Here is a 23083-nt window from a genome sequence, read left to right as displayed (position 1 = left end):
TTTGTCACACTTTGTGTGAATAAATCAACAGTCGGTCCGTCTCTTAAAGGGCCAGTTCACCCATTAATGAGAATCCTGTGGTCATTTCCTCGCCCTAACGTCAGACTTTCCTTCATCATATAAAGCCATCGAGTCTCTTGGCATAATCCGCTCGATCCGTATGGATCAGTTTCTCTTGATGAACTCTCTGAAGTTGCTTAGACTGTCAATGGAGGACAGAAATCTCTCAGATTTCATTACAAATCTCTTCATTTGTGTTCAGAAGATGAACGAGAGTTAATCTGACCATTAAAGCAGAGGCCAGAGCAATAAACACAATCAATAAATCAGATTTCATAAGGCCGTGCATTAAACACATGCGCCGCATAAATGATGTTCTTCCTCAGGGTTTCTGTTTCCAGCTCAAATATCAGAACATCCGTAAATCAGGACACATTTAATGAAGAAATGAAGAGAAACTCCACAACATGAAGTGAGTTTGAGCTTAAAACAAGAGCAAATATCTGCCATTGGGGATGAAGAGCACTGGCTTTTGCTCATGATTTGCTCATGTTTTAATCATAAAATCACTGTTATCTTTTGTCAAATGAATTAAAAAGTTTTGAGATCTGTAGTAAATTGTTCTCTCAGACTCTGAAGTGTCACTAATACACTCATTACATTAGAGAACATTGATGTGTTCCCTACATGTGCTGCTTAAAAAGCTCTTAAATGTACCTGCAGAAACCCTGATTATATTAAACATGTCTGATATATGTTTAGACTGTGTGCATTGGTTAAAGCTGCATGTGCTCTGTTTCTCATCTGTAAATGATGTGGTCATGTGACTAAATGATTCAGTAATGATCACTAACCAGTGCTCTGGTGTTTTCGCAGAGGGTTTCATGTTCTAGTCAGAGATCTGGATGGGAAGAACCATCAGATGACAGTCTCCAGTCTTCTATTCCCCATTGTTGTGGCAGAGAGCAGTAAAAAGGTGTGTCTCTTTCTTCAGTGGATTGGATAACGTTGTATAGATTGAAAGGCTGTTGTGAAATGTGTTTGCTTGCAGATAAAAACAGATATGGTCCTTATCATGTGCAAGAAGAAGTCAGCGAAGAAATGGGAATGCTTGACACAAGCAGAAAAACAGTCGAAGGAGAAGGAGTGAGTGTTTCAGTGTGTGTTGTTTGTGCAGATTTATGCAGAGGTGGACAGTAGCTAAGCACATTAACTTGAGTACACTTTTTGAGTATCTGTACTTTCCTTGAGTAGTATTGTTTCTGGAAACGTATGACTTTTACTTCACTACATTTGAAAGACAAATATCGACTTTTCACTCCACTACATTTCTATCAAGGCCCTCGAAGTAGAAAGTCGTAGCCGCTTTGAAAGTCAGTGGATGAATTATTTTCTTCTTTAAAATGTTTTTTTTTGTTTTTTTGCAGACAGCCTATCAGTAATCACTCTTGTAGGATCACATGAAGTTCAATGATTTTCAAGTATTTTTTGAACACTAATCAATTGATGGCAAAATAGAAGGCGGCAGTTCTCATACGCGCAACCATAGTCATACTGAAAAGTTAAAATTCAGAAGAGCAGACGTGGATAAGTCTGAAAGTGCACAGAAAGCTGCCTCTCAGACGCCAGAACACAAGAACTGAAGTTTAGTCTGTTGAAAACTAAAATTATTATAGTCAATTCAAACTAGACTAAAACTAAAACAATTCAGATGCCTAAAATGTTATAGTCAAAAGACTGACTAAAACTAAATCCAAATTTGCTGTCAAAATTAACACTGGTATTAAAGATGGTTGGTTAGATGATTTTTATAGATTTACCCGCTAAGCTGCCATAGCCTTGTGGATCCAGCGCTAACACATAACGTTCCACAATGATGTTAGTTAGCATGCAAAAACGACGTAGTTGGACTAATAATGTTAACTGAAGTCCTTTCAGAAATATGTTTTTACATAATCCTGTCAAATAAACACAATGTAGAAACCTTTCTTTTCTAGTATGATTTTGACTTTGATAAGAGCTTTGTAACTTTTAAGCAAGTATTTAAATGAGTTGAAGATATGCTAGCATGTCAGATGGAGCTTAAACCCCCATGATGGAACAGCGTGCATTCATACAACAATGCAACAATTATAAAATAATGCGTTTACTTTTACTTTTGATACTTAAGTACTTTTAAAAGCAAGTGCTTCTGTACTTTTACTTAAGTGAAAATCTATCTTTACAACTTTCACATGTGGTGGAGTAATATTTAACCAATAGTACTTTTACTTTAACTCAAGTAATGGAGTTGTGTACTTTGTCCACCTCTGGATTTATGCATATATTATAATGTGAATGAGAAGCTGCAGTCTGCACTGTTGTCAAAGTGGAACATCTGTTTCAGCAAACCCAACATGAATGAGAGCGCTGACCCGAGCGAAGGGCTGATGACCGTCCTGAAGAAGATCTACTCTGATGGAGACGATGAGATGAAGCGCACCATCAACAAGGCCTGGGTGGAGTCTCAGGACAAGAAGGCGAAAGCGGAGGACCTCGACTTCTGAGCCGCCCACTGAAGACGACACACTGTAGTTTTTGTACTTTGTTCAAGTTAAATGCAAAAGTTGATTCCGTGCTCATTGTAATTCATGTCCACAGATGTTTTTCATTCCATGTTATTCCTGCACTTATAGGAGCATGTGCCTAAAATGTGGAAAGTAAAATAAACTAATTTATCACTTCTGATGTTGTTGGAGCACTTTTGATAGAGCCTGACCACTGCAGACCGGGAACAGCCCACAAGAGCTGCAGTTTAGGAGATGCTCTGACCCGTCACAATCTGGCCCAAACTCACTCAAATCCTCACGCTTGCCCATTTTTCCTGCTTCTAACACATCAACTCTGAGGACAACATGTTCACTTGCTGCCTAATATATCCCACCCACTCACAGAGATCATCAGTGTTATTCACCGGTCATAATGTTACGCCTGATCGCTGTGTATCTATATATATATATTAGGGGCTCTGTATGTTGTCACTTCAAGCAAATCAATGAAAAACCTTTGAGGAAATAATAATATTTACAGATGACCAAATATAAAGCTGAAAATAATGCTGTCGGAAACATTGATGTTCAATATGATCTGACCATCTACAGAGCTTTGGGAATTTGAGCCTGGATTTTAAAAAGGAAAATGTGTATGAACCCTGATTATGATGAAATATTACTGCCAGCAACATTATCCATCTGCAATACCGGAGGCTGCACTTCCAGGACACTAGTTTTGGAGATCCGAAACAAGGTTTTTGAGGTTTTTAAAGGTTTATTACACCCAAATACTGCTTTCTTTATTGCAATTAAATCTGGTTTCTAGGAATGTACAGTAATTATTGAGTCCAAGTTCCATAATTTAATAACTCATCAAGTAAAATAAACAAGGAATGGTTTAGCCTTTTCAAGTACAGAGGGAATACACAAGGATGACTCCAGGGTAGATTTAAGATTGTGTATATTTTATAAAATAATATATTGCAACAGTTGAATTTGAACACAAAAACAAATGTGTTCATGACGTGAACCACATACGAAGAACTTCATGGACAACGTCTTCAGAGAGAAAGATAGAGAAGTGAATGAAAACTTGTTCAACTCTCTAATTTTTAACTTCAAATTTTAATTTTTCATATCTTAGTCACCACAGAGCACACACATTATTTACAATATAAAATAATATCAATCTTCATACCAAATAATGTTCATATTACTGTTATTGCATACTCTTGAAAGATTTGGGTGAACAGGTTCTTGAAACATTCATCTCAATAAAGCGCATCTGAACCGAGAAAAAAAATAATAATAAAGATGCAAGAAATCTGAATAGAAATAACATGTTACTTCTACAATAATATGACTTTTCCTGTGCTTTAAATATTTAACGCACACATTGTGATGATTCCAGCAGCTCTACCCACCAGCTAAACGCTCTCCCTCTCTTCAACAAGTTCATTTGATATAAATAAATAGACATAAATTAGGGCTAAGTCTAGGACTTGAGTAATTAATTCATCTTTTGTCATACTTCTGCCTGTCCTGAGCTGTCCTAGAACACACTTCATATAGAGTACAGTACACAATACATGACACAATCTAAAACATAATATTTTAACAGTCAATTATTAGGATGGTCAACTGTTCTGCCGGACTATAAAAACGTCATACGTCTCAATCAACATTATAAAACCATGCCAAAATGAAGAGATGTACTCATAACATGTGCTAATGTTAATCAGGCTGACTGTGAGCATGGGACAGCTAAAACATTACGATTATTTTAACTTACTTAATATTTAGCAAATCACGATCACTTCGGCTACGCTAACTTTCCAATGAAATGCATCACGATTGTTTTCAATGTTAAAATAAAAACTGATTCCCATGTGATACTCACTCTGATCGTCATCTTGCTGGTCCTCTAATTCACTAGGTGGCGTTGACAATAAAAACCAGGGTTTTAGAAATAAATATTACTGAGATGGGTTGTGCGATCAGGAGGGAACATGCAGTATTTAATACATTTAACTATGGATTCGAAGGAAATCGATAAATGTGTTGATTATAATTTGAATACGATCTCAAACTGAAAAAAAAAACACATCAGAAGCAGACGTGGATCTAACCAATAACTGAGGTAAGCGTCTGCTTACACTGCAAAAAATGCTTTTCTTACTTAGTATTTTTGTCTTGTTTTCAGTCCAAATATCTAAAAAATCTTACATTAAGAAGCATTTACTAGACAAGCAAAAAATTTTGTCTTGTTTTGGGGGAAAATAACTCAAAATGAAGGGAGTTTTTGCTTAAAATAAGCAAAATAATCTGCCAATGGGGTAAGCAAAATAATCATAATTCAAACAGAAAACAAGATTATTTTGCTTACCCCAGTTTGCTTGTCTAGTAAATGCTTCTTAATGTAAGATTTTTTAGATATTTGGACTGAAAACAAGACAAAAATACTAAGTAAGAAAAGCATTTTTTGCAGTGTAGGGTCCTGTTTAATTTTTGCAAAACATATGTGGTAAATTGTTTCTGTCTCCACCATGTTTTTGCAGCATTGAGCGGTGCAGCCAATCACAGACGACTTGTGTTGATTTCCTGAACGCAGTGGCGAATCAGAGCTGTTTGATTTGCACAAACCACTCCAAACTCCGGAGTGGCAAGCTTGTGAATCCTCTCATTATAATTAACGGATGTAAATAACATATTCAGAATATCATGAACTGAAGAGAGTTTTAGTGATTATAAGAGGAGAGACCACTGGGTGCTTTCATGGCTATATCCATTAATACTTTGAATGTTACATCGTATGGGTCAAAATTATCAATTTTTCTTTTATGCCAAAAATCATGAGGATATTAAGATCATGTTCCATGAAGATATTTGGTCAATGTTCATATCATAAATGTATTATTAGTAGTAATATGCATTGCTAAGGACTTCATTTGGACAACTTTAAAGGAGATTTTCTCAATATTTAGATGTTTTTGCACCCTCAGATGTTCAAATATTGTCCTATCCTAACAAACCATACATCAGTGAGAGATGATTTATTCAGATGAAGATGAGCTGTACATCTGCCTTATGACTGGGGTTGAGCTCCAGGGTCACATTTGTTAAATAAACTCCAAATTATGAGACAGCAATAAGGATTACAAAAGTGTAAGAGCACACAGTTGGTGTGTGTGTGTGTGTGTGTGGGGCCCAAATCTGGAATTTGCTCAGGGCCTCCAAATCAATAAATCCCTTATGATTTATGACGTTTCAGGAAATCCCGTATATGGATAAAGGCATTCATCTATGGCTGTGGCTGAATAAGAGGCAGAAACTGGATATGAAGAAAAGCAATGTGTCATTAAAATGTTAATTTGGTCTTTTCTAGAGAACATAATGTGCAGAACGCATAGTAGTTTCCTTATTAAAACACAAGGGGGCGCGTGAAACCACGAGTTTCTTAAAGTTAAGTTCAGTATATTCCACAATGACGTCATTTGCCTTCATCCTCACGATGTAAATATACATTTTTTCTACAGTCTGTGGTAAATACAGTCTGTGTAGATGCAATTCAAATTCATTTTAAATATGTCTGATTTAAACTCTGAATGATGATGCAATATGATCGAATGTAAAGCACTTTTGTTTCCACGTAGTATAACACGAAATTATGGATTAATCCACACACAGTATTGCATTATTTTACACTTGGCAAGTATTAAATAATGCAAAGTTGAATTGATAATGCTAAACAAGTGTTCATATAAAATAAACTTTTCGTTGTGCATAAAACCCCTAAAGCGAGGACAATATGACTGTTAATAACCCATCCAGTGCAAGTCATCCAGAGATACATAATCGCGTCAGCCGTGATTGGATGAAGTGCTGTGGGGTTTCATTCACTTTTCTCCGGCACTTGCGCACGCGTCTCTGATCTTTGATTGAATCTCCGCACCCAATGATGTCGAGTCTGGCCGGACGTCTATGGCAAGCCGGTTTAACATTTAATCCTTAACACGTACTGGTATCTATCTTCATGCTAGTACATATTTGTTTAAGATACTAGTGCTTATTCATTAGCTACTAGTGCTTATTATTTAGGTACTAGTGTCTTTTCTTTAAATACTAGTCGCTTTTTAAAAGATATTAGTACTTATTCATTAGCTTCTAGCGCTTATTTTTTAGATACTGGTACTTATTTATTAGTTACTAGTACTTATTTTTTAGATACTGGTACTTATTTATTAGCTACTAGTACTTATTTTTTAGATACTGGTACTTATTTATTAGCTACTAGTGCTTATTTTTTAGATACTGGTACTTATTTATTAGCTACTAGTGCTTATTTTTTAGATACTGGTACTTATTTATTAGCTACTAGTGCTTATTTTTTAGATACTGGTACTTATTCATTAGCTACTAGCGCTTATTTTTTAAAATACTGGTACTTATTTATTAGTTACTAGTACTTATTTTTTAGATACTGGTACTTATTTATTAGTTACTAGTACTTATTTTTTAGATACTGGTACTTATTTATTAGTTACTAGTACTTATTTTTTAGATACTGGTACTTATTTATTAGCTACTAGTGCTTATTTTTTAGATACTGGTACTTATTTATTAGCTACTAGTGCTTATTTTTTAGATACTGGTACTTATTTATTAGCTACTAGTGCTTATTTTTTAGATACTGGTACTTATTCATTAGCTACTAGCGCTTATTTTTTAAAATACTGGTACTTATTTATTAGTTACTAGTACTTATTTTTTAGATACTGGTACTTATTTATTAGCTACTAGTGCTTATTTTTTAGATACTGGTACTTATTTATTAGCTACTAGTGCTTATTTTTTAGATACTGGTACTTATTCATTAGCTTCTAGCGCTTATTTTTTAGATACTGGTACTTATTTATTAGTTACTAGTACTTATTTTTTAGATACTGGTACTTATTTATTAGCTACTAGTGCTTATTTTTTAGATACTGGTACTTATTTATTAGCTACTAGTGCTTTTTTTTTTAGATACTGGTACTTATTTATTAGCTACTAGTGCTTATTTTTTAGATACTGGTACTTATTTATTAGCTACTAGTGCTTATTTTTTCGATACTGGTACTTATTCATTAGCTACTAGTGCTTATTTTTTAGATACTGGTACTTATTTATTAGCTACTAGTGCTTATTTTTTAGATACTGGTACTTATTTATTAGTTACTAGTACTTATTTTTTAGATACTGGTACTTATTTATTAGCTACTAGTGCTTATTTTTTAGATACTGGTACTTATTTATTAGCTACTAGTGCTTATTTTTTAGATACTGGTACTTATTTATTAGCTACTAGTGCTTATTTTTTAGATACTGGTACTTATTCATTAGCTACTAGTGCTTATTTTTTAGATACTGGTACTTATTTATTAGCTACTAGTGCTTATTTTTTAGATACTGGTACTTATTTATTAGTTACTAGTACTTATTTTTTAGATACTGGTACTTATTTATTAGCTACTAGTGCTTATTTTTTAGATACTGGTACTTATTTATTAGCTACTAGTGCTTATTTTTTAGATACTGGTACTTATTTATTAGCTACTAGTGCTTATTTTTTAGATACTGGTACTTATTCATTAGCTACTAGTGCTTATTTTTTAGATACTGGTACTTATTTATTAGCTACTAGTGCTTATTTTTTAGATACTGGTACTTATTTATTAGTTACTAGTACTTATTTTTTAGATACTGGTACTTATTTATTAGCTACTAGTGCTTATTTTTTAGATACTGGTACTTATTTATTAGCTACTAGTGCTTATTTTTTAGATACTGGTACTTATTTATTAGCTACTAGTGCTTATTTTTTAGATACTGGTACTTATTTATTAGCTACTAGTGCTTATTTTTTAGATACTGGTACTTATTCATTAGCTACTAGCGCTTATTTTTTAGATACTGGTACTTATTTATTAGTTACTAGTACTTATTTTTTAGATACTGGTACTTATTCATTAGCTACTAGCGCTTATTTTTTAGATACTGGTACTTATTTATTAGTTACTAGTACTTATTTTTTAGATACTGGTACTTATTCATTAGCTACTAGCGCTTATTTTTTAGATACTGGTACTTATTTATTAGCTACTAGTGCTTATTTTTTAGATACTGGTACTTATTTATTAGTTACTAGTACTTATTTCGATAGTGACTAGTAACTATTATTTTGTTACTAGTAACATTTTGAAGTTTTGCCATTGACTTCTATGAGGATCTGTCATTAACTTTTCAGCTCTGACTAATATGTATTTAAATTGTGACTAGTACTTATTTATTAGATACTAGTAGTTATTCATTGGCTACTAGTACTTATTTATTAGACACTATCCCCCGGTTTCACAGACAATGCTTAAGCTAATCCTAGACTAAAATGCATGTTTGAGCTATTTTAACTGAAAGAATCTTGCACAGACAAATCTTAAAATATGTCAGTGGCATTGTTTTGTCTCAAGATGCACACCAGTAATGTTTTTTTCTTGGGCACGTTTATAAAAGTTACTTAAATGTCCTAATTGAACTAAGGCCTAATCCTGGCTTAGTCTAAGCCCTGTCTGTGAAACCGGGCCTAAATCTTTTTTAATTGTATCTAGTAACATTTCTTATCTTACTGGTCGCAACTGCTTTTTTACTCATCTTATGTTGGGACTAGTAAGAATGGCCACAGTAGAGTTCAATTAAACATCTTACTAGTAGCATTTTGAATAAGTACTAGTGTCTAATGAATGAGTACTAGTGTCTAATGAATGAGTACTAGTGTCTAATGAATGAGTACTAGTGTCTATTTAATGAGAACTAGTGTCTATTTAATAAGTACTAGTATCTAATGAATGAGTACTAGTGTCTATTTAATAAGTACTAGTATCTAATGAATGAGTACTAGTGTCTATTTAATAAGTACTAGTATCTAATGAATGAGTACTAGTAGTGTCTATTTAATAAGTACTAGTATCTAATGAATGAGTACTAGTATCTAATGAATGAGTAAAGGATAAAAAGGATAAAAACATAAGTACTAGAAGCATGAAGATACTCGTTGGTTTTAAGGATGAAATGTTAATTCGGCTTGCCATAGACGTCGCCGTCGTTCGCCCCGCCTGTTACCATGACGTCACGAACCGTTTATATACCGCCTGCCTCCGGTCTGCGGGTATGTTTGATTCACAGGACTAGAGAACTTGGCCAGACTTTGGGACTTTACATACGGAGGTGATTTTCTAGGGCGAAGGATCTATATTGATGAATGGATTCTGCTTGTTTTACCGCAGCGCAGCGTCTCTCCTGTAAAATGATGAATCCGGATCTGTTCAAACCGGCTCCAGCGGTCCCGCCGCCCGCCAAACCGAGCCGGAGTAAAGCCGAGCACGCCAAGACGGAGGTCGCGCCGGTGGTGGTGGACGCCAAGACGGGCAGGTCGTACTGTAAAGGGAAGCTTTTGGGAAAGGTAACACTCCTTTAGATGAGTTGGGTCATTTTGTTTCCTGATATGCGGCTCAAACGTGTCTATTTACCCGTTTCGGGCTCGTGCGTGTCTCTCGCGTGCACTATGGCAAGCCGGTTTAACATTTATTCATTCTTGATTACATTTTTTACTAGTTAGAATGCAGATATTTTAACTATTAAATCCCAACCTAGTGAAATGTCGCCATTCAAATTCAATTCCTCATAACAATTTAATTATCTAAATATCTAAAATGGCTTTCTTACTAGTAACAATCACATTCATGACATCAGAAATTAGCATTGTCACTAGTACTGTTGATGTCAAGAGTTGAATATGAATGGAAATATACAATTACAGATATCAATAATTCATATCCTGGGAATGAATAAACGTCCAATTGGCTTGCCATAGTGCTGTTTGTGAGAGATGGGTGCACCAGAACCACTGGACCGCAATCCGCCCAGTCTGTGTTTCTGGAACCCATTGTGTTATCTTCACACTGTGTTTGTATGCAAAGATAATCTTTGCATTTTGGGATATTTTAACCCGATTGATCCAATGTGAGGAAAAGATGAATGACTGCATCAGTGGAGATGCTGCTGCATTGCTCATGATCAGTCGATCAGCTTTCCTTCTGTTGTTTTAATCAGTCGACTGGTTATTAGAAGACTCCATCAATCCCAGTTCTCAAAGTGCCGCATCATTGTGGGATGGAAGGAGGGGTTGGTCGACTGGGAACCGAATACGTCATTCCTTTGTACATGTGTTGGGACCAGAGGCAGGATTTACCTGAGATATTTAAAATGTGGAGCTGAAGACATGTTCAATCAGACGTGATGAATCCGATTCCCACTTTACTGATAAATCCTGCAAAATAGAAATGAAACCGCACTTGTTGACCTTGATGGTGGAGATCTGTGTGACCGGAAACAACTCATTTTACATTTGTCTAGCACAGAATGTCTTTTTTTTTTTTTAATATATATATATATATATATATATATATATATATATATAAAGCGAACAGCCATAATTCTCTCATTTAAAGCGTTTTCAAAATGGATGCCCGTTTATATGTGGTGCAAAGGGTGAAGATGGCCCTTAAAACCCTCTTTAGGACAATTAAATACTTATGCAAATAAGTTATTACATGAAAATAAACAAGGGAAAAACGGTATTTTGGGAAATGTTCCCAAATGGCAATGAGGAGTTTTTCTATCAAATTATGGTTTTATTTTCTATTTAAATGTACATTAGAAATTGATAGATTTATAGACTTGGGATTCCTATATTTTGGCTAGCTCATCACTCATTGCCTTTTCTCTAAAATATTGCAGTGTTTATTTTCTGAAAATAGAAAATTGATACTTGCACATAAACACAACTATACTACAATAAACACTTTAACTAACTCAATAACTGCAAATCCCACTGGGAGTTCCACTGGGACAGCGTCGCCATATGGAAACATTGATATTTTCTCAATTTACAGTAAAACTATGTCAGACAAAGTTGATTTGTGAGTAAAAAAATACCTAATTTAGTTCTGAAAGATGCTGCAGTAAAATCCCCCTTGAAGAGATGTGTAGAAATTAGGGCTGTCAAAAGATGAATCACATCCAAAATAAAAGTTTGTGTTTACATAATATATTTGTGTGTACTCTGTTAATTATTATTTATATATAAATACACACAAGCATGTATATATTTAAGAAAAAAATATTATTTTTAATATATAAAACATTTATATTTATATATTATAGATTATATAAATGTATATACATGCAAATATTTCTTAAATGTATACATGAATGTGTGTGTATTTATATATAAATAATAATTAACAGAGTAAACACACATATATATTATAATATATATACATATATTATGTAAACTTTTATTTTGGATGCGATTAATCTTTTGACAGCTCTAGTAGAAATGGAGCGATTTGAAAGAGAGGAATGCCATGTGACTTAAAAACAGCACCTCATTGGCCTCACGCCTGCTTTTTTAATTCCCATATTGTCTGAATAACATGAAAATGAGTAGAAATTAATTGTTGCCATGGCAACTCTGTTCCATAAAGGGTTAAAATCAGTTCCAGGTTGGAACATATTGATCTCCATATCATCAGTCATGTGGAAAATATGAATCAAACGTTCAAACGCGCTGGTGATCTCCAAAGATATCGCCTCTAGATCTTCCCACGGGCGTTGAGTTTCGAGAGGTGGAGGACACACACACACACACACACACTCTGACTGATTTAATGTTTAATGGGTTTTGTTTTTTAGGGTGGGTTTGCGCGATGTTATGAGATGACGGATCTCGCCAACAACAAGATGTACGCTGTGAAAGTCATTCCTCAGAGCCGAGTATCGAAGCCTCACCAGAGAGAGAAGGTACGTGACGTGTGTGTGTGTGTGTGTGTGTGTGTGTGTCCATATCTCCAGCTTCCTATATTCACCGTTTCTGTCCCTCAGATCACCAATGAAATCGAGCTCCACAAAAGCCTCCAACACAAGCATGTGGTGAAGTTCTCCCACCATTTTGAGGACCAAGACAACATTTACATCTTCCTTGAGCTCTGCAGCAGAAAGGTGTGTGTGTGTGTGTGTGTGTGTGTGTTACTGAGATCTGGGGCCGGTACCATGATGGGGTTTAACAAACTCAGGGTTACTGGATTAGTTTAGAGCTGACCTCTGATGCTCTGAGTCTAACCCTGTGCTCTGTATTTTCAGTCGCTGGCACACATCTGGAAAGCGCGACACACACTGACGGATCCAGAAGTGCGTTACTACCTCAGACAGATCATATCTGCGCTCAAATACCTCCACAACAAAGGCATCCTCCACAGAGACCTCAAACTAGGTATAGCCTGACCTCTTGAGTCCCAGCGTCTCCTCCATCAGGCTCAGTCCCAGCGTCTCCTCCATCAGGCTCAGTCTCATAACTCTCACTTCCTCCTCCAGGGAATTTTTTTGTGAATGAAAACATGGATTTGCGGTTGGGAGACTTCGGGCTGGCGGCGAAGCTGGAGACGGTCGAGCAGAGGAAGAAGTGAGTTAGAGTTAGTTTATCCTCCATAACTCCTGCAGAAGTGCAGATGATTGACTCTCTCTCTCTGCAGGACCATCTGTGGGACCCCGAACTATCTGGCCCCTGAGGTGCTGAACCGGCAGGGCCACGGCACAGAGTCCGACGTCTGGTCCCTGGGGTGTGTGATGTGAGTGTGTGGAGCTTACACTGTTACTGTGTAGGACAGCGGTTTCTCACAAGAGTCTTTAGTTTATCATATGTATAAAAGACAGACACACTGAACCCATTCGTTCTGAACACAGCCGAGCTCATGGACACACACACACACACACACACACACACACAGTTTCACTCACTACCTGCGGTTTTCACACATGACCGGGAACAAACACACGTACACACACAGACACACAGTCCGTTGGTGTTGTTCACATTATATGCACTTACACACCGATTGCCCACACTCTCTCTCACACACTCTCTCTCACACACACCCTCTCACACACACTCTCACTCACACACACTCACACTCACACTCACTCACACTCTCACACACTCACACTCCGTTGGTGTTGTTCACATTATATGCACTTACACACCGATTGCCCACTCTCACACACTCTCACTCTCTCACACACTCTCACTCTCTCACTCACACACACATTCTCTCTCACACACACACACACTCTCACACACACTCTCACTCACTCACACAGACACACATATACACTCTCTCTCACACACACACACACACACACACACACACACACACATACACTCTCTCACACACACACATATACACTCACACACTCTCTCCCACACACACACACTCACTCTCACTCACACACTCTCACTCACACTCACTCACACTCACTCACACACACACACACTCACTCACACACACACACACTCACTCACACACACACACACTCACTCACACAGACACACACTCACACACTCTCACACACATACACACTCTCATACACACACACACACATTCACACACAATCACTCACACTCACTCTCACACACACACTCACACACTATACGTTGGTGTTGTTCACTTGCACTTATGCACCGATTGCCAACAAAACACACACACAAACACACACACTTGCAGAACTCCGGAAACACATCGGCTTCTGTAACCTGAACAGTGTGTGTGTGTTTGTGCGCGCAACGAGTGTATTTAGCACAGAAATACTCCGTCACACGTCCAACTTGTTTTCCGAAATGTTGTCCTTGTTTATCATGAGAATCAGCTCTACCAGTGTGACTAAAGCAGAATACATGAAACACCTCTTTAAATAATTAAGATGAACATAAATGTTTTAGTTCAGTCCACAAAGATTGCCGTTCTCTGGTGTCGACTGTATTTATATTCGGGAAAACCCCTGCTTGATTTATTGCGGCAGCTGTAATGACGCGCTCTCCTCTTGTCTGCAGGTACACACTCTTATGTGGGAATCCACCATTTGAAACCTTAGACTTGAAAGAAACCTACAAGTGTATTAAGGAAGTGAGATACAGCCTTCCTCCATCCCTCAGCCCCGCGGCCCAGAAGCTGATCTCCGCCGTGCTCCAGAAGAACCCCTGCGACCGCCTCACGCTGGACCAGATCCTGGCTCACGAGTACTTCACTAAGGTTGGTCATCACTCATCCACACGGGCTTAAAGGGTTAGTTCACCCAAAACTGTAAATTGTGTCATTAATGACTGAGCCTCATGTGGTTGGACACCCGTCAGACCTCCGTTCATCTTCAGACACAAATGAAGATATTTTAGTGTAAATCTGATGCTCTGAAAGGCCTCCATTGGCTCAACTTTACACTCTCAAGACCCTTAAAAACACTAAAGACTAAAGTTACAAAGTCCATCTCACTACAGCGGCTCTACAATAACTTTATGAAGACGAGAATAGTTTCTGTGCACAAAAAACCCTAAATAACGACTTCTATAGTGACGACGATTTCAAAACACGGCCTCATGAAGCTTCGAAGCGTTATGAATCAGTGAGTCGAATCAGCAGTTCAGAGCGTTATGAATCAGTGAGTCGATTCAGCGGTTCAGAGCATTATGAATCAGTGAGTCGATTCAGCGGTTCAGAGCGTTATGAATCAGTGAGTCGATTCAGCAGTTTGGATCGCCAAATTTCAGCAGTTTGACACGCGATCCGAATCATGAATCGACTCACTGATTCATAACGTTTCGAAGCTTCATGAGGCCGTGTTTTGAAATCGTCGTCACTATAGAAGTCGTTATTTAGGGGGTTTTTTTGCGCACAAACTATTCTCGTCTTCATACAGTTATTTTAGAGCCGCTGTAGTGAGATGGACTTTGTAACTTTAGTCTTTAGTGTCTTTTAAGGGTCTTGAGAGTGTAAAGTTGAGCCAATGGAGGCCTTTCAGAGCATCAGATTTACACTAAAATATCTTCATTTGTGTCTGAAGATGAACGGAGGTCTGACGGGTGTCCAACCACATGAGGCTCAGTCATTAATGACACAATTTACAGTTTTGGGTGAACTAACCCTTTAAAGCTCTTCCTTTGAGTTGAAGCTCTTCCTCTAATGTGTGTTTCTCTCCCTCAGGGCTTCACTCCGGAGAAACTCCCGCCCAGCAGCTGTGTGATGGTTCCTGAGCTCAATCCGCCCAGCCCTGCCAAGAAGTTCTTCACCAAGATGGCCAAGAGCTTCTTTGGCAAGAAGAAATCAAAAGGTGTGTGTGTGTTCAAACCACACGTTCTGTTTGAGATGTTTGGAATTTCTATATTATTTGGATGCTGTTATTACAGTCTCTGATTGGAGTGATTTATGTTTGGCAACAGTTCTTCCAACCCGAATTTATGGAGTGTGTAGCTTGAGCTCTTGATGAAAATAAATGCTGTGGTGTTGTTCCCATGGAGAGGTGCTTTAATATCTGGTCCAGATCAAGAGTCCAGCACTGTGTAAAGTCTCCTCCAGCACATCCCAGAGACTGGACTTCATTCTCCATCCCAACCATTCTTTCACAATCTGAGTCTGGAATATGGCCATGATGAGTCCTCCTACATGGTGGTTTAAGAAATGAAAAGCTACATGCTCCATAAATCGGGTTGGAAGAGCTGTTGCTAAACATATAACATGCTAGAAACATGACAATCACTCTAATAATCCAATCATTGACTCTCTCCAACGATCGGGTCAGCGATGACCGGGCAGTGCATCTTTAAAGGGATAGTTCACCCAAAAATGAAAACCACCATCTCCCTCAGTCATCCTAGGTGTGACATTCTTTTTTCAGATGAACAGTTATATTAAAAAGTACATCCTTCCATCATATAACTGCTCCACATGGCTCCAGGGGGTTAATTTCTCACAAACGCATCACTTTGCTTTAGAAGGCCTTAATTAATCCCTGGAGCCATGTGGAGCACTTATGATGGATGGATGCCCTTTTATGATGGATGGATGGATGGATGCATTCTTATGATGGATGGATGGATGGATGGATGCATTCTTATGATGGATGGATGGATGGATGCATTCTTATGATGGATGGATGCATTCTTATGATGGATGGATGCAATCTTATGATGGATGGATGGATGGATGCACTTTTATGATGGACAGATGCACTTTTAGGATGGATGGATGGATGGATGGACAGATGCACTTTTAGGATGGATGGATGCATTCTTATGATGGATGGATGGATGGATGGATTGATGCACTTTTATGACGGATGGATGCACTTTTTAATAACTCTTATGTTTGTCTGAAAGAAGAATGTCACACACCTAGGATGAGCTGAGGGAGAGTAAATCATTTTCATTTTTGGGTGAACTAACCCTTTAATTGGCTTTTCTATATAGCATTAATTTTTTTTTTCATTATAAGTACCAAGCCAACATTTCTAATTGAGGTTTAAGTTAATTTTAAACATCTGACGAAAAACGTGATTTCAGTCACTGATAACATTAGCTTTAGTGAGCAGTGCTGGTTGTGAATGAAGCATTAGTTTGTGTCACTGACCCCCCGCTCCTCATTACAGCTGTTGAGAAGAGCGCTTCTGAGGAGAAGGAGGACATCTCCAAACTGGTGTCCGGAATGGTGAAGCACTCCATCGGGCGGCAGATGAGCTACAAGACCATGGGACTGAATGAGGTCAGTTCTGTTGTGTGTATTAATAGTGTGGACTGTAAACATCTGCTGGTTTTGCAGCTGAATGCAGGGTTTCCGCTGGGTCTTAAAGTCTAAAAAAAGTCTAGAACTTCAAAATCAAAATTTTAGGCCTTTTTAAAAGTCTTAAATTCCCTGAAGTATTCTGTTCTAGGTCTTAAATCATTTTAAACGGGTCTTCATTTTCCTATGTCCATGTAACGTTACGTCTAATGCTCATTGAAATCCTGCAGCACTTTAGAATGTTTAAGTAGTCCAAATATAATCTGCTGTAATACGACTACAAATGAGACCAATATGCAGCTTATATTGCAGCCAATCAGCTTTGGTGTTATTGAGATTGTGCCACAGACACATAAAACAGATTTTATTCTTCAGCTAATAGTCGTGTTTCTGCGATAACTAAATATAATAAAATAATAAATGATTATTTTTAAACCAAAATAAACGAGATTTATGCATTTCGTTTTTTAATATAGCTATTGTGCATTTAACATAATACATATGGTAAATGTGGTGTCATAATTATGAAAAAAAAAAATGCAAATGATCATTTCTGGAAATTACCACCACAAAAGCAGTAATTTTGATCTCAAAAATCACCACAAAAAAAGTTACGCAATCCTGGTGGGATTGAGCTATGAGGAAGTGCAAGTTTATCGATTTGTTCAATTTGAATAAATTAATTTACTTTGCAAGTAAATTTGAGACTGCATTTCCTTTTATAGGTCTTACATTTCATTCATAATGGTCTTAAAGTCTTAAATTTGACTTTAGGGATGCACGACATCGGAATCGGCCGATAAACGCTTAAAATATAAAAATCGTCATCGGCCGATATGAGAATTATGCCGATATGATAACGTGTTGATATGCGCCTGCAATAACTCACGTGTGCAAGGACTGCTATAGCGATAAGATCACGTAAGCCGCGTCATTCTTCAAGTGAAAACAAGCAAGTGCATGTAGGGTGATTTATATTGTCAGTTTTTAAATGCTGCCTTGAATTTGTGAATCAACGCAGGATTGCCAGGTTTTCACAACAAAACTAGCCCAAAACTAGCCCAAAACAAGCACAACTATTTAGTGGAGGTTACTGTTACAGTAATAAAATGAAAAGGAGAAAACACAAACAAATAGAAGTTACTACTTTTTCTGAATAAATAAAGCAGTAATGATGTCAAAGCACAAGCATGACACTTGTAAATTAAATACTTTTACATACAGTTTATTAATCTGTAATAACATTTTATGAAATGGATGATGAAAAATAATCCAAGGATCTCTAAAATAACTGAATGTTTTTATCTGAAGCTAAAGACAGCATCAGCTGATCCCATGCCCCCCCCCCCACTTCATGTGAACAAACATTACATCCAAAAATACAATATTTAGGTTACAACTGCATCTGTCTGGGGTGACTTTATTATTGTTATTTTCAGCGCTTTTAATATACTGTTATTTTAAAAAATAACTTTATTAACATTAATTTATTTTTAACAAGTATCCTTTTAGTAAGGAGACCTCAGAAATCTGAAACCAGAATGAAAACTCTTTTTTTGCTCAATTGTGGTTTCCAAACGAATGGAAAAAATAAACATATATCGGTATTGAAATCGGCATCGGCCAGAATGAGTTGAAAAATATCGGCATATCGTGCATCCCTATTTGACTTGGTGAAACCTGCAGAAACCCTGTGAATGTCTCAGAATATCCCACATTGTGTGCTTCTGATTGTTAAAACATTGTGATTTTCTTCCTCTTTGGATGTTTAGGCCAGTTCTCCCACAGTTCAGCTGGCGAGCTCTGGCCCTCTGGAGGAGGAATCCCGGAAGTCTGCCTCGCGCTCCTTCAAGGGGACGGTGGCCAGCAGCACTGATGGTACATCTCCGCTAATGCTTAATTCTAGACTCCATCCCTCAGGCTTTCTGTTAAAAACAAGCTTGTCCAAAAACAGCCTAATTTAACTGATCTCGTGCTGTTTCCCCTCAGCCTGTGACGATATCCCGACCCCAGCGGCTGTAGTGGAATCAGCCCTGAAGGTCCTGAACAGCTGCTTGTCTTCCATGCCAACAGGTTCGTACACACACACACACACTCCGCTCACACACACGCTCACACACACACACACACACACACACACACACACACACACACTCCGCTCACACACACACTCCGCTCACACTGAGGTGCTCGAGCAATGGCCCTTTTCAAGGTTACTCTGAAGCCATTGATCATGTGCTCAAATATTGTCCTTCCCTCTTCCAGCTTCACGAAACCCTCCCTGCCTTTCTAAAGCCAAGCCGTTTGTCTGGGTGACCAAGTGGGTCGATTACTCCAACAAGTATGGTTTCGGGTACCAGCTGTCCAATCAGAGCGTGGGTGTGCTCTTCAACGACGGCACGCACCTGAGCCTGTCTGACCAGAGGAGGTGCGTCACTCTGGCCTCCGCTTGGACACTGTGCTTTACGCTTTATTTCAGCTATTCTAACTCTCCTTTATTCATTTCCTCCGCAGGACTGTCCATTACTGTCTGACAAACAACAAACACTTCAGCTTCCCGGCTGACGCTTTACCAGAGAAGCTCCAGAGTCAAAAACACATCGTGGATTTAATGGCCAACTACATGGAGCAGAATCTGATGGAGGCAAGTCCAGAAACCGCTCCATTTCAAGTGAAGATGATCTCACATAACGTGTATTAAATTATCATAGTGTTTGAAAGTTTATTTTGTAAGTTCAGCTCTAACCTTTTACAAATTGTATTATGATTATAAATAAAAAAATATGGTTATGTAAATATTTAAAGTCCTAAATCTGTATAAAATAATCAACCATTTCTAAATGTTTAGATGTTTTTCTAACAGAAGTGTGTTTTGTAGGGTGGAGATGTGAACTGTGAGCAGCAGCCGTCTCAGAGCTCTTCTCCATTACTCCTGCAGTGGATCAAGACTGATCATGCCTTAGTCATGCTCTTCGACAACCGCACCCTACAGGTACATCTCTCCTCCTGCACCTGAGCCACAGATGGCCTGCCCATGCGTCTGTAACCAGGGCTTAAAAACGGGAAAAAATATCAATGGTTCACTCCGAGCTGAATCGATATTATAGCGTTTCCGTTTTTGCGTTCCTCAATAAACATTACTGTTCCAAAAACGGTTTGATATGAAAATAGCGGTTAATAACGTTATTTTAATTTAGCCTATACTTTAAACAAATATGTATAAATAGACTTATTTTCACTCAATAATAATATAACGCATGGTAATTAAACTTGAATATTTAATTCATAACATTTTTAAAACCAGAAATACATGCATTAATTACAAAGCATAAACAGCGGACCTGTTTTAATGGAGCTGAAAGTGGCTCTTATGCCGAATTCTTTTCAGAAGACTGATAACATTCTTTGTACATAACTTTTTTCAACACGACTTTGCATGAATAAATAAACTGGATAACCATTGCTCTTTTAATGCTGGTAATTTCAAAGCAAACACTGCGCAACACATCCTTGCATCCCATAATCAAATTCAGTCAGCTAATAAAGCTTGATCATTTAATGCAATATAACACCATTTAATATGAAGCATCAGCCGTCTATATAGAAAACATTGAGCTGTATTGGCAATCTGAAAGACTATAGGAAAAATGTTTGATGCTGCGTTCACACCAAACGTGAATTGAGCGTCAAAATCGCATCTACCGCGTCTAGTTTCACGCGCGAACATTTTGAATGCATTCGCGTGTCCGCAGAGAATTGGACGCGCGTAGAAATACGAATTGACGCCAAAGTTAACATTTTTCAACTCGGGCGTCAGACGCGAATTCGCTTCAAACGCGTGAATGCACAAAAGCACCATTCGCGTGTAACGCGCAAGACGCTCAATTCGCGCGAATGAGGCGGATTCGCGTCCTTCGCGCCGCGCGAAACGCGCCGCGATACCTCCAGACGCGCGTCAACACGCCTTTCCATTGACTTAACATTGAAATCACTCGCGCCGGACGCTCTATTCGCGTTTGGTGTGAACGCAGCATGATAGATGCTATGGCCTACTTGGACAGGCTTAAACTGAATCCACAAACTAGCCTAAATCAGTCTATTTGAGCTTAAAGTCCGCACTGCTTATTTAAACGTATGAAAAGAATGTCCTCCAATACCTGCGCTTTCATTGTAGACCTCAGCGGGGAGAGAAATGTGCTTGAGGCGTGTAAATGCGCTCACACTGACTTGCGTTACCGGTAGATTCATTTCACTCTCGCTTGATCCGTCACATCACATGCTGCACTACTCAATTCATGATTGGGCACTGCCAGATTACAATATTAAAGAGAACGATAAAATAACGTTATTAACCGGTTAATGCTCATTTCAAAATAACGTTTCTGTTCAGAACGATTCAAATTGATTTTGATTTCGTTTCCGTTTTTGTTCCTCTTAATTTCGTTCGTTTCCCGTTTTCGTTTTCGTTCCTTGAACCGGTTCAGAGCCCTGATTGTAACGCTTCCCTCCTCCGCTCTTTCCCAGGTGAACTTCTACACCGACCACACGAAGGTGATCCTGAGCAGGAGCTCGGACTCTGCGTACCTGCTGACGTACATCAGTAAGGAGCGCGTGTCGTGTAGCTATCCTCTGAGCGTGCTGGCCCAATGGGGCTGTTCTGCAGAGCTCCGGCAGAGGCTTCAGTACGTGGTGCAGCTACTCCAGCACTACACCAGCGCATGAGGACCTCCACCGCTTCATCTGCTGCTCACCGCTTCCACTCCGGAAGCAAAGACTATGACGAAGAGAAATCAGGGGACGCTTCCACGTTGCCACGAAGATCTCCTGTGCTTGCTCATCGCCTCTTTGAACTATGGTGCACTATTTTTGTTTTTTTTATTCTTGCGACTGAGCCTACACCGAAAGTATCACACTACCAGCTTCATTCACAGTGTGCACAACATTTGAGCCGTTCTTTTTATGATTTGGATTTTTCTTTTTTAGCTGGACTGACATAAAACATGTTTTTTTTTATTTTTAAAAAAGACTTTTATTTCACTAAATAGTACACAAACGAGAAGCGCTACGAACACCAAATGGTTATTCTTTTAATGAGATTAGTTTTAAAGATGGCGGAGGTGAAATCTCTGTGACTAAAGTGCCTTTCTGATGGATTCCTCTGTGCAATAATAGCCCTGGATCTCAAGCTTCAGTCACAAAGGGAATGAGACGGGCTTTATAGAGTCTTCATATTCGGTTTTCCAAGCAAATTAGGCAGGAGTGGGGGAAGAAACACTACAAAAACACACCTGATATAAGCTTTTTGCTCTTTAAAAGTTCTTATATCCTTAATGTCTGTACTCGAGGGGGAAAGACTGTATTCAGTGTGCCTCCAGCTTTGTTTACTTGACACGCTCCATCATAAGTAATCATAATGTCCTCAAAACTGTGATCATGGCTGTAAGTGATGTGTTTAGAATACCAACATTGTGAAAGCCATTACCCTCTCAGACAAATCCTAACTAGTATTATTAATTAATTGTGGCACGTGTTCTATTTATTTTTTTATTTATAGTTTTTTATTTATTGATGTAACATAATTGTACGGTGTCAACACTGGGAAATGTTCAGTATGATCACTTTTTATGTATTGGGAGAGTGGGGGGAATAAAGTTTATTGAAAATATCAATGTTCTGTGTCTCATGATTAAGCTAAATGTATATATTTTGACGCCCAGTTCGGGTTTATAAATCAAGCACTTGGGGACATTTCCTCACTACTAAATATTCCACGCTTAACTGTTAGTGGGATTAGAACAAAGTGGAAGCGATTGGGGTCAGCGCATGCTGAGGGTCACAGAGCGGGGTCAGCGCATG

At 38.1% G+C, this 23083-nt stretch overlaps 2 protein-coding genes across 3 annotated transcripts in view; both read left to right on the top strand.

The window, feature by feature from the left end:
- Positions 1 to 3826, top strand: part of cacybp (calcyclin binding protein) — a 23894-nt gene extending 20068 nt beyond the window's left edge. For both annotated transcript variants that reach the window (XM_079819197.1, XM_079819198.1), the window contains exons 4-6: positions 877 to 976; positions 1052 to 1146; positions 2387 to 3826. In XM_079819197.1, the coding sequence (XP_079675323.1) occupies positions 877 to 976; positions 1052 to 1146; positions 2387 to 2546 (355 nt within the window). In that variant the 3' untranslated portion in view covers positions 2547 to 3826. The remainder of the gene's footprint in view (positions 1 to 876; positions 977 to 1051; positions 1147 to 2386) is intronic.
- Positions 3827 to 9717: 5891 nt separating this feature from the next.
- Positions 9718 to 22892, top strand: plk3 (polo-like kinase 3). The gene is made up of 15 exons (XM_079818424.1): positions 9718 to 10026; positions 12321 to 12428; positions 12510 to 12626; positions 12768 to 12897; positions 12999 to 13086; positions 13157 to 13252; positions 14512 to 14710; positions 15656 to 15782; positions 17097 to 17209; positions 19000 to 19105; positions 19217 to 19300; positions 19493 to 19655; positions 19742 to 19871; positions 20106 to 20219; positions 21752 to 22892. Exons 1-15 carry the CDS (start codon positions 9826 to 9828, stop codon positions 21947 to 21949), a joined length of 1974 nt encoding a protein of 657 aa, XP_079674550.1. The 5' UTR covers positions 9718 to 9825; the 3' UTR covers positions 21950 to 22892.
- The last annotated feature ends 191 nt before the right edge of the window (positions 22893 to 23083 follow it).

This window comes from Gobio gobio (genome assembly GCF_949357685.1).
Source record: "Gobio gobio genome assembly, chromosome: 6".
Taxonomy (NCBI): domain Eukaryota; kingdom Metazoa; phylum Chordata; class Actinopteri; order Cypriniformes; family Gobionidae; genus Gobio; species Gobio gobio.
Note: the sequence above shows the minus strand (reverse complement) of the source record. Positions and strands in the feature narration are given on the sequence as shown.